This window comes from Dromiciops gliroides, chromosome 2 (assembly GCF_019393635.1).
Source record: "Dromiciops gliroides isolate mDroGli1 chromosome 2, mDroGli1.pri, whole genome shotgun sequence".
In the NCBI taxonomy this organism is placed as follows: Eukaryota; Metazoa; Chordata; class Mammalia; order Microbiotheria; family Microbiotheriidae; genus Dromiciops; species Dromiciops gliroides.
The window spans coordinates 528,952,184-528,973,598 of NC_057862.1; the positions used below are offsets into that span (position 1 = coordinate 528,952,184).

Genomic DNA, 21,415 nt, shown 5'->3' on the forward strand with positions numbered 1-21,415 from the left:
AACATCTACTTTTCGAGTGTGAATTATTTACAAAAGGTTTGGAGTGCTTTTTGGTTCTTTGAAGACAATTTATTAATTTTTCTCTTGTTTTCGCTTCCCTGGTTCCCTTCGAGACAGCTCAAATCCAAATGTTGGTAAGAGGTCTCCCTTCACTACTACCGCACCTCCTTCAGTCTTCACTCTGGGCTTACAACATGGATAGCAAGATAGATAGATAGACAGACAGACAGATGGACGGATGGATGGATGATGGATGAGAGTCATTTTGTACATACATAGCTGTTTGCTTGTTATTGTCTCCCCTAGAATGTGAGTTCCTTGAGGACAAGAATCCAGTTTTCCTTTCCCTTGTATCCCACAGTTCAGTACTTAGCACAGCGCTTGGTACATGTTAAGTGCTTAATAGATGATGATGACGACGATGGATTTGCTTCCGAGTGATACCTTAGGATTGGTCTCTCTAACACTGCTCTCCCAGAAGCTGCACCTCCCCTTTATTTGGCACAGAGTATTTAATAAATCCTTGTGATTGATTGAAAGAGAAAGTGATTAAATAGAAGCTGTGCTCAAAGTCAGAGAAAAGGATGCCAGGGACAATGGTGGCATTGCTTTTTGCTGTCCCTGCTGGGACTGTCTGATAATTCTACTTAACTTGTTTCACAATAGACTGATCCCCACCAATGAATAAACATAGTCCAGAGTGAGGGAAATAAAGTATATGAGTTTCAGTGCACACCAGGTTCTAGCAATCCAACTTCTATGCCTTGAGTCCCAGGATTAGAGTTCCTCCAGAAATTTTCCATTTAGTTGGAAACTAAAGAAATTAACATTTCACTTGCTTTGAATGGGTCCCCATGAATATTATGCCTGGGGAGATTTCCAGGATTTTCTATAGTAGCAGACTTACAGCTGAGCAACAGCCTTGCTAACTATTGTGTTCCTTTTATTTGTTTATTACTTTTATGCTGAAAAAGTTCTGCATGTTTTATCTAAACAGGTATGAGTGTGAGTCAATAAAATACACAAGGCCAAGAATAGAAGCAGGATTTCACCAATGAGTTCTAATAATAGATCCATATATTTACACATACATAAGACAATGAGTTGGGACTATCCCTTAAGCAGAGTTATCTGAGTTATCTCAAACATTTTCTCACAAATGCTCAACAAACATGATTAACTAACAGACATAACACAAGGAGGGGAAACAACTTCATAGGGATCATTGAGAATTGTTGGCATGAAAGCTAGGACTAGAGTCTAGTTCTATGCTGTTATACATTATTTGAAAGAAACAGGATAAGTAAAAGTCAATAGAGTAATATTGCATATGATTAAAATATATACACATGAGGAATTCATGAAGCAGGAAGCAAGAACATGAAGAGTATTTGCATAAAGATCTAAGAAGGAGGAAAAAGAAGTAACTTTGTCCTTGGAATTGCTGACCACCCAAAGAAAAAGAAGAATAAGGGATTTGAAAATCTTATCATGAGCCTGGCACAAAAGCATGGTGTAGGGGCAGCTAGGTGGCACAGTGGATAGAGCACCGGCCCTAGAGTCATGAGTACCTGAGTTCAAATCTGGTCTCAGACACTTAACAATTACTAGCTGTGTGACCCTGGGCAAGTCACTTAACACCAATTGCCTCAGTAAAAAAACAAACAAATAAACAAACAAAAACCAAAAGCATGGTGTAATAGTGATGTGGAAATTCAATTACCCATGAAGATATTTGGCTAGATTCTATCTCTTTGCCAAAAACAGAACACCTAATAACTTCTTGATTTTCCTTAGTGATAATTTCATCCTGCAGAGCATGTAGGGACCAACAAGGGTGACTTGGATTCCATATATGATTCTCATGAATAAGGAAGAACTAGTTACTGGGGTAGAGATGATAGAATCTTGGGGGTGTGGGTGTGAAGGAAGAGACCACTACTCTACAATAAAAATATCGAATGAGGAGAAATATGGATGTTGTCTGACATGTGCCCTCAGTTTGGGGAAAGTAGGTTCCACAGGCTTCAGAGGAAAGATAGAGAGGGATAGGAGATGCTCAAGAATTAAATTTAGAAGATACAAAGGGAAACAGTCCCAATAAAGAGAAAAAAATGAGATTTAGCTAAAGAAACTGAAGTAGATGAGCATGGAGCTCACCAAAAAATTTAGATTTTCAAAAAATGTGCATAAATGTAAGCAAGGCAACAGAAGAGAAATAAAAGTATGCCATGGTCTGTAAAAAAATAGTATCAGGAATGCTAAACCTCAGAATTAATTACAGTTGACAAGGGAAGCTAGAGACAACAAGAGGTTGTGGGGTTGTTTTGTCAGGAAAACATAAATTCAAATCTCTCATCATTACTAGCTGTGAAACCCTAAGAAGGTCAATTAATCTGTTTATTTCAGTTTCCTCATTGGTAAAATGGAAAAATAACAGCAACTACCTTGCAGAATGGTTGTGAGGATCAAATAAGATCATAATTTCAAAATGCTTAGCACAGTACCTGGCACATAGTAGGTGCTTTATAAATACTTATCATCTAGCTATCTGTTTTTCTTTGGGGGGGGTTGGGTTTTTTTAGCTATATCAGGAAAAAAAAGAAAGATAAAAGAAGTAATAGGAACTCTGCTAGGGGTAGATAAGATGTTGAAAATCAGAGAAAGAAGGCAAAGCTGCATGATTCTTATATAGTTTCTGTTTTCTACTCAAAGGCAAATGGCCTTTACACAGGAAATGACACAACAATGTTGACCAAGAGGGAGGTGATACCCAACATAAGTAAAAATATAGTAAGAAAACACCCAGCTGCCCCTGATAAAGTTGCCTGTCCCACATGACCTATATCCTTGGGTACTAAGATAACTGGCATGTGTGATTGTGGAGCTGCTAAAAATGATCTTTGAAAGATCAAAGATCATGGGAAACAAGAGAGGTAACCCAAGATTTGAGAAGGGCAAATGTCATCCTAATTTGGAAAAGAGAGAGAGAGAAGAGAAGAGAAGAGAAGAGAAGAGAAGAGAAGAGAAGAGAAGAGAAGAGAAGAGAAGAGAAGAGAAGAGAAGAGAAGAGAAGAGAAGAGAAGAGAAGAGAAGAGAAGAGAAGAGAAGAGAAGAGAAGAGAAGAGAAGAGAAGAGAAGAGAAGAGAAGAGAAGAGAATCTTTCAAACACAGGCCAACGAGCTTGATTTTGGATCCTGGGAAAATATAGAAAGAATCATTAAAAAATGAAAGAGGGGCAGCTAGGTGGTGCAGTGGATAGAGCACTGGCCCTGGAGTCAGGAGGACCTGAGTTCAAATCCGGCATCAGACACTTAACACTTACTAGCTGTGTGACCCTAGGCAAGTCACTTAACCCCAATTGCCTCACCAAAAAAAAAAAAAAGAAAGAAAGAAAGAAATTGTTCCTATACTTTTAGGAAAGGAATTAATTATTATAAAGAGCTGAATGGCTTCATCAATTATAGTTTATGAAAAACTTTTTTTTCTTTCTTCATAGAATTACTAAGCTAGTAGAAAATGGAAATGTTATAAATAAATAAATATTATTTTAGCATAAATGTTGATAAAGGGTTTCTTTCTATTTTTATGAGAAGATTGTGACATATGGACTAGAAGATGCTTGGCTTTGTACTTTTTGACTTTTGTTAATCAATGACTTAGACAAAGCCATAGTAGTTATGCTCATCAATTTTGACAGAAAATTGAGAGGATTTCTTAGTATTCTGAATGACAGTCAGGATCCAAAAACATCTTTATAGGCTAGAGCATTGGCCTGAATCTCAGAGAAATTTCAATAGGGATAAATGTAAATTCTTGCACTTGGGTAGAAAAAAAATCAACTTTGCAAGTAACAGATTAAGGCTGTATAGATAGATGACATTTGTTCTGGAAGAATCTTGGGTTTTACTGGACTGCAAGCTCAATATGATTTAGCAGTGTGATATGGCAATTGAATGCAATCTTGGGCTGCATTCAGAAGTACATAGCTAACAGGAATAGGGAGGTGATAATCCCACTGTACTCTACCCTCATCAAATCTCATCTGGAATATTATGTTCAGTTCTAGTCACCGTGGTTTAAAATGACATAAATAATCTGGAGAAAGTTCAGAGGAGGACAACCAGGGTAGTGAAGGGCAATGAATCCATGACATGAGGATTGGTTGAAAGAATTAGGCATGTTTGGTCTGAAGAGGAGGTGGAGTTGGGGTATGGGGAGACTAAGTAGATATGATGGTTGTGTTCAAATATCTGAAGGGTTTTCAGGTGTAATATTGATTTGATATTTTGTTTTTTCTCAGAGAACACCAGGAGAAATTAGTAGAAATTGCAAAAGGGAATTTATAGTCTTGGTGTCACAAGAAGGACTTCTTAATGACTTGAATTGGTCAAATATGGAATGGGCTGACCAGTAGCTTCTCCCTCCTTGGAGATCTTCGAGAAGAGACTTGCTCATCACTTGTCACATGGTCTAGTGGGTATTCCTTTGGTGTATGAGTTTGGTGTATGATTAGATGGCCATTAAGGTCCTTTCTTCCTCTCAAATCCCATGATTCTTTGAGGTAGTGCTAAGGAACAGAAAAATGCTGGCTCTGACTCAACCATACCAATTGTAGGTGTTGTTACTGGCCCTTCCACCCATAAGGGAATGCATAAGTGACCAAGATGGGAATCGTCCCCTATGAGAAAATAATTATTAATAATGGATTTCTTGGGGCAGCTAGGTGGCACAGTGGATAGAGCACAGACCCTGGAGTCGGGAGGACCTAAGTTCAAATCTGGCCTCAGACACTTGACACTTACTAGCTGTGTGACCCTGGGCAAGTCACTTAACCCCAAATGCCTCACTTAAAAAAAAATAATGGATTTCTTGCAGGGACCCAGGGACCCAGTTTTAGCCTTTCACCTCCTCCACTTTGGAAGGTTCAGTCCAGGAGACTTTAGCTAAACTCAGGGCCTAATTCACTTCAGGGCAAATCCAAGGCCAGTAAATTGAGGGAATTAAAAGCCACATCTATCTGAATTCATCTGTGCCCCTCAGGGTCTCTCATTAGACCCTGATGTCATCAAGGTACAGCTCATTTTAACATGGACCACTCTCAAGACACGTCAACCAATGCAATTGAATGATGCTGGCCAATTAGCTTTGAACAGTGTATAGGGAACCACTTCTATGGAAAAGAGGAAAAAGTCTTGAGGGGAGCACCATTCTTGACTTGCACTCTGGGTTGGGAATGCTATCCTGTTGAGTGCTCTCCTCTTAGGCCACTATAGGTAATGTAGAGATAAAATGCCAGTGGGGTTTTTCTGCTTGTGTTAAATGTCACACAGTCAATTCTCTACTAATATGTAATATACTTTAATAATACTTACTGCTAATATGAGTGCAATAGCCATTAATTTATAAGTAGCAATATTTTAGAAAAACCAGCCTAGTCCCCCAATATTTTAAATAACATACTACCGAGTAGTTTTCACTGCTACTTGGTAGCTAAAATTATTAAAGCAGGTCTATAGACCAGAAATTAGAAAATTTGAGCTGAGCATAGAGAAACACTAGAGATAAGAAAGAGTTCCACAAAGAGAATATATTGGGGCCCCAGAGGGAGAAGAAGTCCAATTATCCTGTCAACCTACTCCTTCCAAGAAATAGCTTAGGTCCAAAGATTGCAGTGGGGGTGAGAGGGATGTAGTGGAGAACTGAGAATTTCTGTACCACTGGGAAGAAAAGGGTTATTTGTTCCTGAGAGTTCTGTGTTCCTGGACCTAATCTTCTGAAGGTAAGAGGACAACTTTCACTCATGTTCATAAATAAAATATCTTAGCCCCATGAGCCCATGAGCTAGGGGAAATAGCAAGTGACAGAGGCACAAAGTGGGAGGAGCAATAATTGACCCTGCCCTGTGCTAACTCCATAAGTTTTCAGACTGTGAAGGTCCAGTGGGAAAGCTGACTTCTTTATTAATGCTGAGTTTCAGGGGCACCTCCAACTAACATACAACCCTTGAGAAAGGTCTCTGTATCAAGCCTCAAATAAATTTCGCTTCTAGTTAAGTCTCAACCACAGGGTGGTGCTGTAAGTCTTAAAGAATTATAGGTCCCCAGGGGAAAATAGAATTCACAGGAGAAGGAATGAAAAGTTATCTAGACCAGTGGTGTCAAATTCAAATAGAAACAGGACCACTACACTACACAAAGATGCCCTATTGATTCATTTTTACTTAGAAACCCAGGTTGTCATCTGTATTCTACTGTATTTTTATTTATTTTGTTGACTTTCCCAATTACATTTTAATCTGGTTTGGGCTGCACTAGGGAGTATGGTGGGCTACATACTGCGCTGTTTGATACCTCTAACCTAGATGTTTATGGGCTCCTCTGTACATATTTTTTTTCCTTGCATTCTTTCTGTAGAGTGACTGTCCTATATCAAATATATACTGTTAACTTATGTGCTTTCATAGGAGCTGAGAACCCCTTTTACCCACCTCTGTAGTGACGTGAATACAAGCTGTATGCTGATGATTCTAATATTCTCCAGAAAGACACTGGGTGGGAGTATGAGGCAAAGAATAATTTTTGAGAAGCTCTTCAAAATTGAACCCAATCAGTATATGCCCAGAACCAGAATCCTACACTACAGGTTATAATTGTAGGTGTTGCTACTGTTTGAAAGAAAAAATAGCATTGATATGTTTCTATGGCATCATTCTTCATTTAAAATGTGTGTGTATATATATATAATATATAATAATATATATATATAATATATAATTATATATATATACACACACACACACACACATATATATATATATATATATATATATATATATATAAAATATGTGGGGCATTTGGGGTTAAGTGACTTGCCATGGGTCACACAGCTAGTAAGTATTAAGTGTCTGAAGTCAGATTTGAACTCAGGTCTTCCTGAATCCAGGGCCGGTGCTCTATCCACTGTGCCACCTGGCTGCCCCTATATATATTTTTTTAATTTGGCTTACAAGTGTTATTTTATTGAGAGATGTGCATGTGGCTGAAGTCCATTCAATTTAGTAAAGGAAAGCATTTCATAGGAGGAATCACCTGAATTTAGGTGGCTTCAAGAAAATCTATGAATTCTTTTTTAACTAGGCTTATAGTCTTCATGCTCAAAAGCTAAAGTGACCCATTTTTGCATGGGACAGAACTGATTATTTCTTAGAGATTAAAACTGTTTCCCAAGGTCCTTTTTAGACCTAGGAGAAACAGCAGGGTTTCTGCCTATGCTGCCCATATTCCTGAAGGTCCCTCTCTCTTCCCTGCCTCACACTTCCAATAAAGGTGCATTCTCAAGCTATACAGACCATCCAGACCTTCCATGACCCGCTCCTCTCTTTCTGACTTGGGAGACCAGAAATGAATGAGCGGGGGAGGACCCCTGGGCAGAGGAAAGCACTACAAAGTTGAAGAGGAGGACACCAAGGAACTTATCCTTCTTCCATCTGTTACCTGCATCTTGTTGCAGCAAATGTTCTCTGACCTGACTCTCCTGGAATAACGTCATCTTCCCTTCAGGATTCTAGGGTTTTACCTGAGAAATCAGAATGACTTTCCTTATGCTAGAGCTCCCATTCCTGGTGGGTTCCCCAACTGTGAGACAATAGCACTAGCTAGCACTCCATTTCCATGTAACCAATTAATATCAAGTAGTTTTTCCAAAAGGATATTTACTACTTTGAAGGTATAAAAAAAAGTGTCAATGTTCCCCCAAGCACCTCAGAAATATACTCTCCCATATACTACCCTGGCCTCTGGGGAAACTGGGTCATACTTAATGTTGTTGCAAAACACTCATATGGCTCATTCTCCTTATCTTTAGAATTCACAAAGGTGTAGCTTCCAGATTAATCTCATTCACTTAAAATGAGGGAACATTGAGGCAAAAGGACCAAGGCTTGCATTCATAGGACTACATGGTGGCCTTGGAGGGAGAGGGTCCAAGGCCTCCCAACAGTTAACATTATTTCTTACTCCATGCCATAAGCCAGGAAGAAGGCATGTGAAAAGAAATGTAAAACCAGGAGAAAACAAAAGATCAAATAGTGCCTTCTGAATGTTCCTATAATTCTGACTACTCAGTCATGGCCAATCAAAGAGGCTGGGAAGGGGGCTTCTTTTTCTGCAAAGACTTTGTATGAAAAAACAATCTGGAGGGGCAGCTAGGTGGCACAGTGGATAGAGCACCGGCCCTGGATTCAGGAAGACCTGAGTTCAAATCCGGCCTCAGACACTTAACACTTACCAGCTGTGTGACCCTGGGCAAGTCACTTAAACCCAATTGCCCAGCCCCCCCTCCAAAAAAAAAAATCTGGAGTTTATATTGTAAAAATGTGTCAACAATTCATCCTGTCCTTGCCTCTCCTTCCTTAAAATAAGAAACTGTTCTATCAAGAAGAAAGAAGAAAAGAGAGAGGAAGAAAGGAAGGGAGGAAAGAAGTGTTATAGGTCCAAGGAATGAAGAAGGAATAACGAAATTTTTTTTCCTTCCTGTTGTCAGGAGGAAGGAAATAATTTCTTTCCTTCCACCCTGAGGCCCACAACTGTGCCTAACTAATCAACTTTGAAAATCACCACCCCAATCCTATTGATTTGTCCTTCCCTTTCCCTGTAACATCCTGGGAGAGGAGGGAAGTGAAGATCCTCCAGAAACATTGTACACAATGGTCAGTTCCAAGGCCTTCACTGATATTAACTTATATCCAAAGTCAAGTCTGAATAACCAAGTTACTGCCACTCAATAGGTTTCCAAGAACATACCCTGCCTAGGAAGGTAGCATGCACAGCCCTCACCATGAGCACCCCCTGGAGGTGAGCAACAATGCCCTGGCCTTCCAAACTTATGCATGGAAAATTTTAGATCTTCCAGTAATGCTCTAATTACTGCCCTGTCATATCACAAAAAGAACAGGTTGGCAAACCTAGGTACTGAACTAAATAATTTGTGGCATAATCTAAACATATAATGGTAATTAAGTCTGACAACTTAATATGCTACTGAAATTTAAATGTACAGTCGTAATCTACAATTAAGCAATCTCTTGTAATAGCACCCTGCCAGCCTGTAAGATTTCAGGTAGAGTACTGTGTACTATTCTGTAGCAAAAATATTGACATAAGGAAAACGTAGCCTGGCTATGATCTGACATATATTCAAATTAACTGGTACTGAACATGGAACGGTGGAATAAAAACAGTAACTCATTCCCTGTCTTTCAGCTGGTATCAGAGGCAGATGCTCAAAGCTGTGATAGGAAGTCACAAGAGTTCCACTCCTCTCTTTCATAAGCACATTTGCCTGCAGGAAGCCACCAGACCCTTTGTTTTTGTGGTTTGGGATAGGAATAAATGTATGGATGAATGAATGAGTGAATCAATCAATCAATCAATCAATCAATCAATGAACATTAAGTGCTAAGTTCCAGGAATAAGAAAGGAAGAAAGCAACCATACTAAAGGAGAGGACATTAATAGGAAAAGTCAATAAATAAATGAATCAGAGTTAGAAGAAGGAAAATGTTGAGCCCCTGAGCTGGGGGCTGGATTCCAGTGAAAAGTTGTATAAGCAACAGAGGGGGAAACATGGTTTGGAAATAGTTGGGATGTTCATAGAGGAACACCCTTCAAGAACTGTTGGGGTATTACTGCTCATGGGATCTCAGCATTTGACTACCTGACCCTAGTCAATCACTTGAATCTTTGAAGGGCCTAAAAGGACGCTTGGTGAGTTTTCTTCATTATAAGGGCACTTCCATCGTTTTTTTGTTGTTTTTTTTGAGAAAGAAGAAATCACAATTTCCAAAATTGGTTGGGAAAGGCAGTCAAGACTTTGCCCTAGTAAAGAAGAACCCAGTAGGTAATCTGGAATACAAAAAAAATGAAAAATGTAGCAGTCTTGAGACTTGGATACTAGTGATCCTCTGCTCTTAGTTAGCTATGTGACTATGTGACCTTTTACTCCTTGGGCATCCATTTTTTACCTCTAGAAATTGAGGGGTAACATCTAAGTGATCTATAATGACCCTTCTAATAATATTGACGGTCTATGAAACATTAAAAGAAAATTAATGCCAACTTTTTGGACATGTATACTATTCAGACAATTTTGATTGCAATACAGATTTGTAGTTCTTGTCTTCTCTTGTTCTATGTAGTTATCCTTTTTCTTCTTTTATATATTTATCCACTTGAGAATTTTAAACAAAACATATTGTCCTAGAAGTCTCAGGGTGTTTCCTTCTCCCCAGTCCCAGAGTCAAAACCTTTTGGTTGGCCATGTGATATGATTTGCTTCAGAGCAATTGTGTATAATAAATAATCCCTTATTTCTTCTGGGAAAAGGTAGAGGCAGCCAATGTCCATACTTGGAGAAATAGAGAAAGGAATGGTTGTCTGAGTTGGAAGGAGAATTCAGCAGTATCTAGTGCCTCATCTATCACTATGCTCCTTATGCACCATCACTTCCAGTTGGGGCCACCAACCTAAGAAGCAGGAGTATTTTCTCTGAGTATTTTCCAACTTAGAAAAAAAGAGAAGAAAAATCAGAAGTTCTGGCTTCATATGGGCCTCCAAAGAGACTGGGGTAGGCTGGGGGTGGTTGTGGGGGCCCTGAGAAAGAAGACAATATGTATAATAGTAAGGGAACTAAAGCTGAAGTCAGAGGACTTATGTTCAAATTACAGTTTTTTCTCAAAGTTTATTTGACTTTGGTCAAATCACTAGACATCTTGGAGCCCACATCCTTATCTGGAAAATGAAGAGGTTGGAATTTCCAGGTCAAGATATTCTGTTGCCTTGCTTTAGAGCAGGAGTCAGATGTCACTTTTTTTTTGAAAAACAGATTTTTATTGATATCATTGGTTTTTACAATACTTATAGTTTTCCTTTTATTATACTCCCTTCTCCTTGCAAGAGAGACATCCTTTATATCAAAGAATAAAAAAAAAATGGAAGAATAGAAAAAAAATCAGGCATAAACAGTCAACACATTTAAACAATGCACAATATTGCACACCGATGGACCCCCTAATTCTGTCCAAGAGCTGGATGAGGTATCTTCTTTAATCTCTTTTGTGAGGCCAAACTTATTCTTTCTAATATCCAATTTCTGAATTATTTTTCTGTTCTTATTGTTCTTTCATTTGAATTTAACCATTACATGAAAATATATGTAAAAATATTGTGCACATAATGTTTACCTATATAAATATACATTATAAACATTTTCCTAACTATGCATATTTCATTTCATATAAAAATTTTATTACTTCACTCTTTCATCATGTTTGTTGTTTCTTACACCATGGTAATATTCAATTATATTCATGTACAATTCGTTTAGCCATTCTCTCATCAATAGACATCTACTTTGTTTCCAATTCATTGCACTTCAAATAGGGCTGCTATAAATAGTTAGATACATGTGAAGTTTTTCTTTTTGTGAATGACCTCTTTGGGGTACATGATTGCCAATAGAATATCTGGGTAAAAGGTTTAAGGATATTTTTTGTTGTTCAATCATTTAGTTGTGTCTGCCTCTTCATGATCCCACGGACCGTAGCACAATAGGCACATCTATCCTGGGCTATCTCCCAAAATCTGTCCAAGTTTATGTTTATTGTTTCCATGACAATATCTATCCATTTCATCCTCTGTCATCAACTTTTCCTTTTGCCTTTTATCTTTCCCCAAATAAAGGTTTTTCTAATGAGTTCAATCTTCTTATTATGTGACAAAATATTTAAGCTTCAGCTTCAGTATTTGGCCTTTCAGTGAAGAGCCTGAATTAATTTCTTTAAGTCATGACTGATTTGATCTCTTTGCTCTCCAAAGGACTTTCAGAAGTCTTCTTCAGCATCACAATTCAAAAGCAATGATTCTGTAGTGCTCAGCTGTCCTTATAGTCAAACTCTCACGGCCATACATTGGAAATACAATACTTTTGACAATACAGACTATTCTCAGCAAGGTGATGTCTTTGCTTTTTGGCATGCTGTCCAGATTTTCCATGGCTTTCCTTCCAAGAAGCAAGTATCATTGAATTTCATGGCTTCATTCTCTGTGCTCTATAATCTCTGAACCCAAGAATATAAAATCTAACACTGCTTCCATTTCTTCTCCCTCTATTTGCCAGGAAATGATAGACCAGTTGTCATGATCTTTTGTGTTTATGTGTTAAGCTTCAAGCCAGCTTTTACACTCTCCTCTTTCACCCTCATCAAGAAGCTGCTTAATTCTTCTTCATTTTCTGCCATTAGACTGGTGTTGTCTACATATCTGAGATTGTTGATATTTCTCTTGGCAGCCTTAAATCTGGATTTTGACTCATTCGTCCTGGTATTTCTCATGATGTACTCTGCATGTAAGTTAGATAAATGACAGAACAATATACAACCTTGTTGTACTCCTTTTCCAATATTAAGCCAAAACATGTTTGCTCCTAACTGTTGCTTCTTGATGTGTATACAGGTTCCTCAGGAGACAAATAAGATGATCTAGTACTCCCATCTCTTTGAGGACTTGCCACATTTTGTTGTAACCCACACAGTCAATGTCTTTAGTGTAATCCACAAAGGAGAAATATATGTATTTCTGGAACTTCCTTGATTTCTCCATAATCCAGGGAATGTTGACAATTTGGTCTCTAGTTCTTCTGCCCCTTTTAAAACCGGCCTGTATTTCTGGTAATTCTCAGTTCACATATTGCTGATGCCTAGCTTGCAGAATCTTAAGCATAACTTAGCTGACATGTGAAATGAGTGCAATTGTTCAATAATTTGTACATTCTTGGCTTTGCCCTTCTTTAAGATTAAGATGTAAACTGATCTTTTCCAGTCCAGTTCCCACTGTTGAGTTTTCCCAATTTGCTGAAATATTGAGTGCAACACTTTAACAGCAACATCTTTTAGGATTTTAAAGAGCTAAGCTAGAATTCCATCATCTCCACTAATCTTATGGTTATCACTATGTCCTGAAACCCACTTGACTTCATTCTCCAGGATGTATGGCTTTAGATCAGTAACCATATCAGCTTGGTTATCAGTGATGTTAAGATCTTTCTTGTATAGTTTTGTATACTTTTGCCACCTCTTCTTAATCTCTTCTACTTCTGTTAAGTCGCTATCATTTTTGCTCCTTATCATGGTCATTTTTACATGAAAAGTTCCTTGATATCTCTGATTTTCTTGAAGAGATCTCTTGTCTTTCTAAATCTATTATTTTCTTCTATTTCTTTGCATTGTTCATTTAAGAAAACCTTGTTTCTCCTTATTGTTCCCTGGAATTCTGCATTCAGTTGAGTATAGCTTTCCTTTTCTCCTTACCTTTTCCTTTTCTTTTTTTCTCTAGTTATTTGCACAGCCTGATCAGACAGCCATTTTGCGTTCTTGCTCTTTTTTTTTTAAATGTTTTTGCTGTACACTATTGCAAACCTCTGTCCATGGTTCTTCAGGCATTCTATCTACCAGATCTAATCCCTTAGATCCATTCATCATTTCTATTGCATATTCATAAGAGATATTATTTTGGTTATTCCTATACAGTCTGATGGTTTTCTTTACCTCCAATTTGTCTTCATTTTGCAGTAAGCAGCTCATGTTCTAAGTCACAGTAAGCTCCCAGTCTTGTTTTAGCTGACTATATAGAGTTTCTGCGCCTTTAATGAAACTAGCCAGTTTATTTGCACAGTTCCTAATTGTTTCCTAAAAGATCTGCACCAATTCATGGCTCCACCAATAATTTATCATGGTGCCTATCTTTCTACAACCCCTTTAGAACGATTCCACTGCTTTGTCAACTTCATCATTTGGGGGTGAGGAGTGAATGTGAGTTGTAACCTTGGAGTTATTTTAATGAACACTTCATTAGTCTTCATGTTATAATTTAGAGTATTTTTATATGAACGGGCAGTTTTCAGAAAAATAAAGTTATTTGAGAAAATGTTTTAAATCCCCTTTGATTAGAGAAATGAAACTTCAAACAACTCTGAGATACCACCTCACACCTATAAGATTTACTAATATGACCAAAAAAAAAAAAGAAAAATGATAAGTCCTAGAGGATAACATGGAGGGGAAAGGTATACTAATGCCTGTTGGTGTTGTGAACTAGTCAAACCATTCTTGATAATAATTTCAAATTGTGTCCAAATGGTTTTAAAACTATGCATATCATTTGACCCAGCAATACCACTACTAGAGCTATATCCCAAAGAAATTGAATAAGGGAAAGGTTCTGTATGTACAAAAATATTTATAGCATCTCCTTTTCTGGTGGCAAATATTTGGAAATTATGGGGATGTCCATCAATTGGGAAATGGCTGAATTAAGTTATGGTATATAATTGTAATGTTGTGCTTTAAGAAATGATGAGCAGGATGATTTCAGAAAAAACTGAAAAAAACTTACATGAACTGATATAAAGTGATGTGCGAAGAACCAGGATAATATTGTACATAACACTAATATTTGTGGGGGGCAATGAGGGTTAAGTGGCTTGCCCAGGGTCACACAGCTAGTAAGTGTCAAGTGTCTGAGGCTACATTTTAACTCAGGTCCTCCTGAATCCAGGGCTGGTGCCTTATCAAATGTACCACCTAGATATCCCCATAACACCAATATTTTAACAGTGATAAAATGTGAAAGACTTAGATATACTGATGAATACAATGACCCTAGAGAATTAGCTGCCTTCAAAAAACTTTTATTTTATTGTGGTTGGAAACATGTAAATTATGTACATACCAGATACAGCTGTCCACTAAAATTTGGGTTCTCTGATTTACATAGATTCTCAAAATTAGATTATCACACCCCATCCTATACCCACCTAAGTCTTTGAATCTTTGGAGGACCTCTAAAGGGAGTTGGTCTATTTTCTTCATTAGACTTCATTTTATGCACATGTCCCAATGTTCCTTTCATCTTGAGATAGAAGGAATGCAAATATTTGCTTAGGTTTAATCAGAAAGTTGGTCAAAGAAATTTTTATCCAGTCAAGCTGTCTTTTCCTAATTATATCTATCCCTTGTTTGGTTAGGACTTCTTCTATCGAAAGGTATGGAAGGAATGTGTTTGGCTTCTCTCTCCTTTTTTAAAAATTATTGTTAATATCATGATCTTCAATATTCAGGTAACATTCATTTTGGATTCATTGTGGAAGATGATGTAATATGTTACTCTATCCTTAACTTTTGGAAACTTCCTGTTTTTCAAACAGTTCTTTTCAAATAGGCAGTTTTCCCTAAGTAATCTATGTTTATAGATTTATTAAACATTGAATTATTGAATTAATTTATTTATAATTCATCCTTTTTATTGTATTCTATTGATGAACTCTTCTATATTTAATAAGTACCAAATGGCGTTGATGATTGCTGCTTTTAATATAGCATGACATCTGAAAGTTGAATTCCCTCTTCATTTTTATCTTTTCTAATTTTTCATTTAATATTCTAAGTCTTTTGTTATTCCAAATGAATTTTGTTTTTATTCTGTCTTGTCTATAAAATATCCCTTGTTATTTTAATTGGTAGAAGACTAAATCTGTAAATTAAGTTTGATTGTATCATCACCTTTTCTATATTGGGATAGCCCATTCATGAGCACTGAATATTCTTCCCTCTATTCTATTTATTTTCTTATGTCTTTAAGAAGGATTTTATCATTTAATTCCTATTGATATTGATTATGCTTTGATAGATTAACTCTAAAATATTATGTGCATTTTGTAGTTTTTTTTTTAATGCTACTTACATTTTCCATGATTACCTCCTGGATATTATTATTATTATTATTATTACTACTACTACTACTACTACTACTATTACACAGAAATGTTTATTTTTATACATTTATTTTGGAGCCTGAAACTTTCCAGAAATTATTATCAGAATTAGATTCCTTGCTGGTTCCCTAAAATTTTCTAAGTAAAATATTATGTTATCAAATAATAGGAATTGTTTTGTTTCCTCTTCACCTACATTTATAATTTTAATTTGTTTTTCTTACCTTTTTCTTATTTAAAACATTTGCTATTAATAGAATTTCTACAACTATACAAAATAATTATGGAGAAAAAGGACATCTTTGATTCACTCAGCTATTAGAAAAGCTTCTATTTTTTCCCCATTACATATAATACTCACTTTTATTTTTAGATAGATGAGTTTTACTGTAATTAAAAAAAAATCTATGCCTATAATTTGTGGGGAATGTTAGCACCTTATCATATTTTTTTATATATTGAGATAATCCTGATTTGATTATTATTTTGTTCAAATATGGTTTGTAATGGTATGTTTTATATTCATGCCTTCTTACATTTATCTGTAATATCTCTGTTCCCAAAGAAATTACCTATATTTGTTAAATTACCATGTGTTGCTATGAAATATGTGTCTTCTTTAGTGGGCCTACTGAGCAAGTTACATAAATAATTTAGTTTTAAATTCTACAATAATTTATGAAATTCGAAATTTTACTTTTTGATTACTTTTTCTGTTAGATTTGTTTATCTCTGAAAGGAACATTAAGGTTTCCTATTGTACTTACATTGTTATCTTTATCTTTTTATTGTTCAGCTGAATATTGCTCTGTAAATTTGATGCTATGAAGTTTGAAGCACAGAAACTTTTTTATTGATGTTGATTCATTAATATCTAATGGTTTCTTTAAGCATAATGTAATTCCTTTGTTTATTGGCCTACAGTGTGAATTTTTATCTTATCTCAAAGTAGCTACTGCCTTTTCAAAAGAAAATTACCAGGGCAGCTAGGTGGTGCAGTGGATAAAGCACTGGCCCTGGATTCAGGAGGACCTGAGTTCAAATCCAGCCTCAGACACTTGACACTTACTAGCTGTGTGATCCTGGGCAAGTCACTTAACCCCAATTGCCTCACCAAAAAAAAAAAAATTACCTGTTGCATAGGCTGTACACTCATGAATTGCAAATCTAGTCCATGGTGTTTCAGATGTGCTCCTTCACTCATTTCTTATATTTCCTTAAAATCTGCTTTCATCTTTATCCCTCCCCCTTTAAAAAAAAAATCTCTTAATGGTCACTCTTTTTAACTGCATAGGTCAAGTTTTTCAATTAAAAAAAATATCTCTAGAGATGGGATAATTTGTTTCATCATTTGTGCTTCACTTAGTACAGTAGTTGTATTTACATTTCCCATGCATCTGTTGCAAGTTCAATCTTGCTGACATCTTTTTTGTTTTGTTTCTATGTTGCACCTTCTGTCATGCCTTCTTTTTGTTGCACATTTATTGCTTGTTTGTTTTTTTCATTGGCTATTAGGTTCAGGTTTGTAGGTGTCATTTTGCTTTATATTTTGAGCTTCTTTGCTTTTAGGAATATATTATTTGGTCCCCTTCTGCTGCTTTTCAGGGCAAGCCGACTAATGTTTTATTAAAAATTCCCTTTTCTTTTTATTATAAAAATGTTTAATTGAGTCACTATTATCTTTGTTTGAAATGTAGGCTTTTTTGTTTTCTAAAGACAATTTGTGGTTAATTTTTTAATCAGTATTCTGTTTTCTGAATTCATACATTTTGGACAAGTTTCTTGTGCTATTTCCTGCACTGTTCTATTCACGTTGTTCTTTGTTGTTGTTTTGTTTTTGCCATGTTCTTCTGCTCTTTTGATTATACAGAGAAGAGATACAGAGATAATATGTTCTTTTATGATGTTGACTTTTGCTTTTTTTCTCGAGGTTGTCCTTCACTTTAATATATTTGTATTCCAAATTTATTGTTCTTTCCTTCATTTTTTAGAGAAACTTGCCACTGTGTATTCAAATGTTCTATTCTGATAATTATTTCTGCTGCACAAGTGTAGGTTCTGACATTTTTTCTTCTACATTGCTCTTTTATAAATTTCATTACTCTCTTGAACTATTCTGGAATATCTTGTTATTCCATATTCCAACAGGATAAATCAAAAGAAAAGATCCTAAAACAAGAAGGATGAGTATTAGAACAGCAAGAAATTACTAAATTAGGTAGTCAAAGGAAATAGAGCTAATTCAATGAAATAACAGAATTGTATTCTAGTCCTCATCCTTCTTGTTTTAGGATCTTTTCTTTTGATTTATCTGCCTGTACTTTAGGATTTACATTGAATGTTCCTTTTGAGATCTATGGTGGTTTTATCCCTTTTTTTCATTATGTTCCCTTGTCACTGAGATTATTATTGCTTTCTCTTTAAAGATAAGTATAAACCCCTGGAGTAGACTAAAAATCTACCTCAGATTCTCTCATGTTGGGGGTTTACTTTTCATTGACCCAAGTCCCTGCCTTAAGTAACTCCTGGGGGTGGGGTATTGGCTCCCAGCTGGATTTCAGCTCCCTTTCCTTCTGGCCCTGAATTCTTACAACTCCTGCCTCTGTTCTTTTCTCCTCTCTTGTTCTTTCCTTATCTGGATGGGCTGAATCAGCTTCTGCCTCCTTTTTTTAAAGTAGGTTAGGGAAAGATCAGAGTGTGTATTCTGGGAAGGGTCTGCAGCTTTGGAGTTTCCTAATTTAGAGGCTGTCCCAGACTGAAGGAAAGCCAATTTCCCCCCAAAAAAATCCCTTGCCCTTCCTGTCCCATGGCTTGGCAGACTCCATGTTTGCTGTTTATTAAAACAGGTAAGGACAGATAGGGGAAAGAGTATTCTCAGAGTCTCTGTAGCAGAAGAATAATCTCCTTAGGTGTCCCAAGGAAAAAAAGCTGTGGGTCAGTTTGTGTTGTTCTGCCCTAGGGTAGAGGGTAGTAGGGGAAGGATGTTGAGTAAGGGCCTCAGGACAGCAATGTTAATTTATATGGCTGTTATATAGCCAGGTTTCTGACTTTCTTTTCCTGAGTATTCAATTGCCATTGCTTTACCTCTGGTACATAATTTCCCTTTGGAGGATTTTTGAGATTTAGTAGGGACTGGAGAAAATATCTGCTCTGTCATCTAGTTGGTCATGTGACCTGATATCTCCAGAAGCTACTTATGATGTTTGTCCCACTGAATTCCTTTACTAGAAAGTTAGATTTCCTTCTCCAGGATTAGTGAGACATATTTTTGCTCATTTGACCCTCAAGTCCTTAGTTATAGCTACCCTAAATTAAAAGTTCTGAAGGAAATTTGGCTTTGGGAGGGGGTGGGCTGCTATCTGACAAAACAATTGCCATGCAGTGATTTCATTCAACAGAACATAATTATGTTTTTGTTATTTTGTCAATAACGGAATTTCCAGAGAGCCTTTTAATCTTATCCCCTGGAAGTGCCAATTAAATAAATGAACCTTAAGAAGAAGCTGTGACAGGGCAGCTAGGTAGCACAGTGGATAAAGCACCGGCCCTGGATTCAGGAGTACCTGAGTTCAAATCCGGCCTCAGACACTTGACTAGCTGTGTGACCCTGGGCAAGTCACTTAACCCCCATAGCCCCGCAAAAAAGAAGAAGAAGAAGAAGAAGAAGAAGAAGAGACAATGTGTGTGTGTGTGTGTGTGTGTGTGTGTGTGTGTGTGTGTGAGAGAGAGAGAGAGAGATTATAACTATAGGGAATAATATGATTTGGGGACATGCACAGTAATATTATTAAGGTCAACTGCTGAGGTTCATAGAGCACATTTACATTCTTGTAAACTCTTCAAGTTATTGTTCTCACATTTACCAGATTTTTTTTTTTACTACCTGTTTGTACAGAAAACGGTTCTAGACGTATTTCATATTCCAATACAGTTCAAGAAAAATTTAAAAGGATTCCCATCATAACTGAACTGAGTAAGTTTGTTTTGTTTTGTTTTGTTTTGGGGGGTGGCACAAGGGGAGGTGGTATTCACAGGGCTGAAGTGAGCCAGGATTATTATATTACCAACTCCAGGATTCTATTTGTAATGTACAGATAAAGGACCATATCCTATAAAGAAAACATTCATGATCTGTCTAGATGCTATGACTGTGAAAGGAGGCAGTGGGGCATAACTGAGCTTTTCGAACTTTGGTGACATTATCTAGTAAAATCCCATTATAAACCTGATGTTGAGAGAGAAGGTCAACATCTTCATGGTACGACTTTTCCTGCTTCAAGAGAAAAGATGAACTTTTTATCTCTCTGTACTTGGGCATGTTATAATAAAGCAGACTTCAGTGGTTGGAAAAAGTGACCATTTATGGAAGGACATTTAGGAGTGCTTATGAAGTCCTTTGTCAGCTTCACGCCTTACAAAAGCCTCTGTAACCTAAGGCCTCCAGTGTCTAAAATGATGCTATTCAAAATTCATTCCTTTGCTTGAATTATTGGTCTATACCTGTTGAGGTCCTCTTAGTAAAATCCAATACTTCTAAGATGAGTGATACTGTTTCTTGAATGTATTCTGTGATTGAAATCCTGGATAATTTGAAAATACTAGGAGCTTGGTAGGAGCTGGGATGGAGTTTGGAGATGAAGTAATATTATTGGAGCTAAAAGTAAAGGATAGAAAAAAGACAGGAATAGAGATGTAGGAATTTGGAAAACAAACCATTGCTTCACAATCTTACCCAGGACAAGACCCAGGAATACAATTTGAATCTAACCCATTACTTAAACCCATGGGGTGGCAAAAGGATTTAAAAATGGCATTTTCTGGTATAATAGTAAGAAAATAATAAACATAAAGTACTTTACAAACCTTAAAATGCCACATAAATGTTAGTAATTATTATTATTAAAATCTGTCATGGGTAGGGCACTGAAGCCACTCTGGGCTGCCCTAGAAATTAATCAGGAGGACGTATAAGCAATGATTCTATAATACTAACCCCGAAGTGGATCTGAATCATGATGGCATTCACTGTAAGTCCTGGGAGTCTGGGCTATTCTAATCCTAGGTAGAGTTCAGAAGCTTATTATCTGTTACTGTTCATTCTCTTTCTGTAACCCCCTTAATCACAGAAGCACTGTCTTGCTGTTCACCACTGGGGTCCTTAATATTTCCTTTATTTTTAAATCTCCATTTGTGTCATGACCTATTCCTCCGGTGGATCCATACTGAAGAAGTTAATTGGGAGTATATTGTAAGGTAGACTGATTGAGAGACCAAAAGAAGAGAGAGAGTCCTTTCATGATTCAGTTTTCAGAGGGGCCTAAAATGCCTACTGCAAATGACAGACCTTGTGAGAGCCAGCCATGCTTGTCAAATTACTCTAACTTGAGAGAGCTACTACCTCTCTCAGCTTCTTTATAATTGGTCTGGTGCTGGAAAAGTGAACCGTTGGTTTCCAAGCCTGGTTTCAAGCACAAGAGTACAGAATACAGTGTGACTCGGAGTCAAATAACCAAGGGCACTGAGGGTACTAGACTGGAACCTTTTTTTTTTTTTTTGCTTTATGGTCTAGAAACATTAATATATAAGA

The 21,415-nt window shown here is 36.8% G+C and overlaps 1 protein-coding gene across 1 annotated transcript in view; it reads left to right on the forward strand.

Annotated features, from left to right (window-relative positions):
- The window catches only part of KCNU1 (potassium calcium-activated channel subfamily U member 1), a 261,654-nt gene that overhangs the window by 218,030 nt on the left and 22,209 nt on the right, over nt 1–21,415 (forward strand). The window contains 1 exon segment of the mRNA XM_043981056.1: nt 19,724–19,801. Coding sequence (XP_043836991.1) covers nt 19,724–19,801 — 78 coding nt within the window.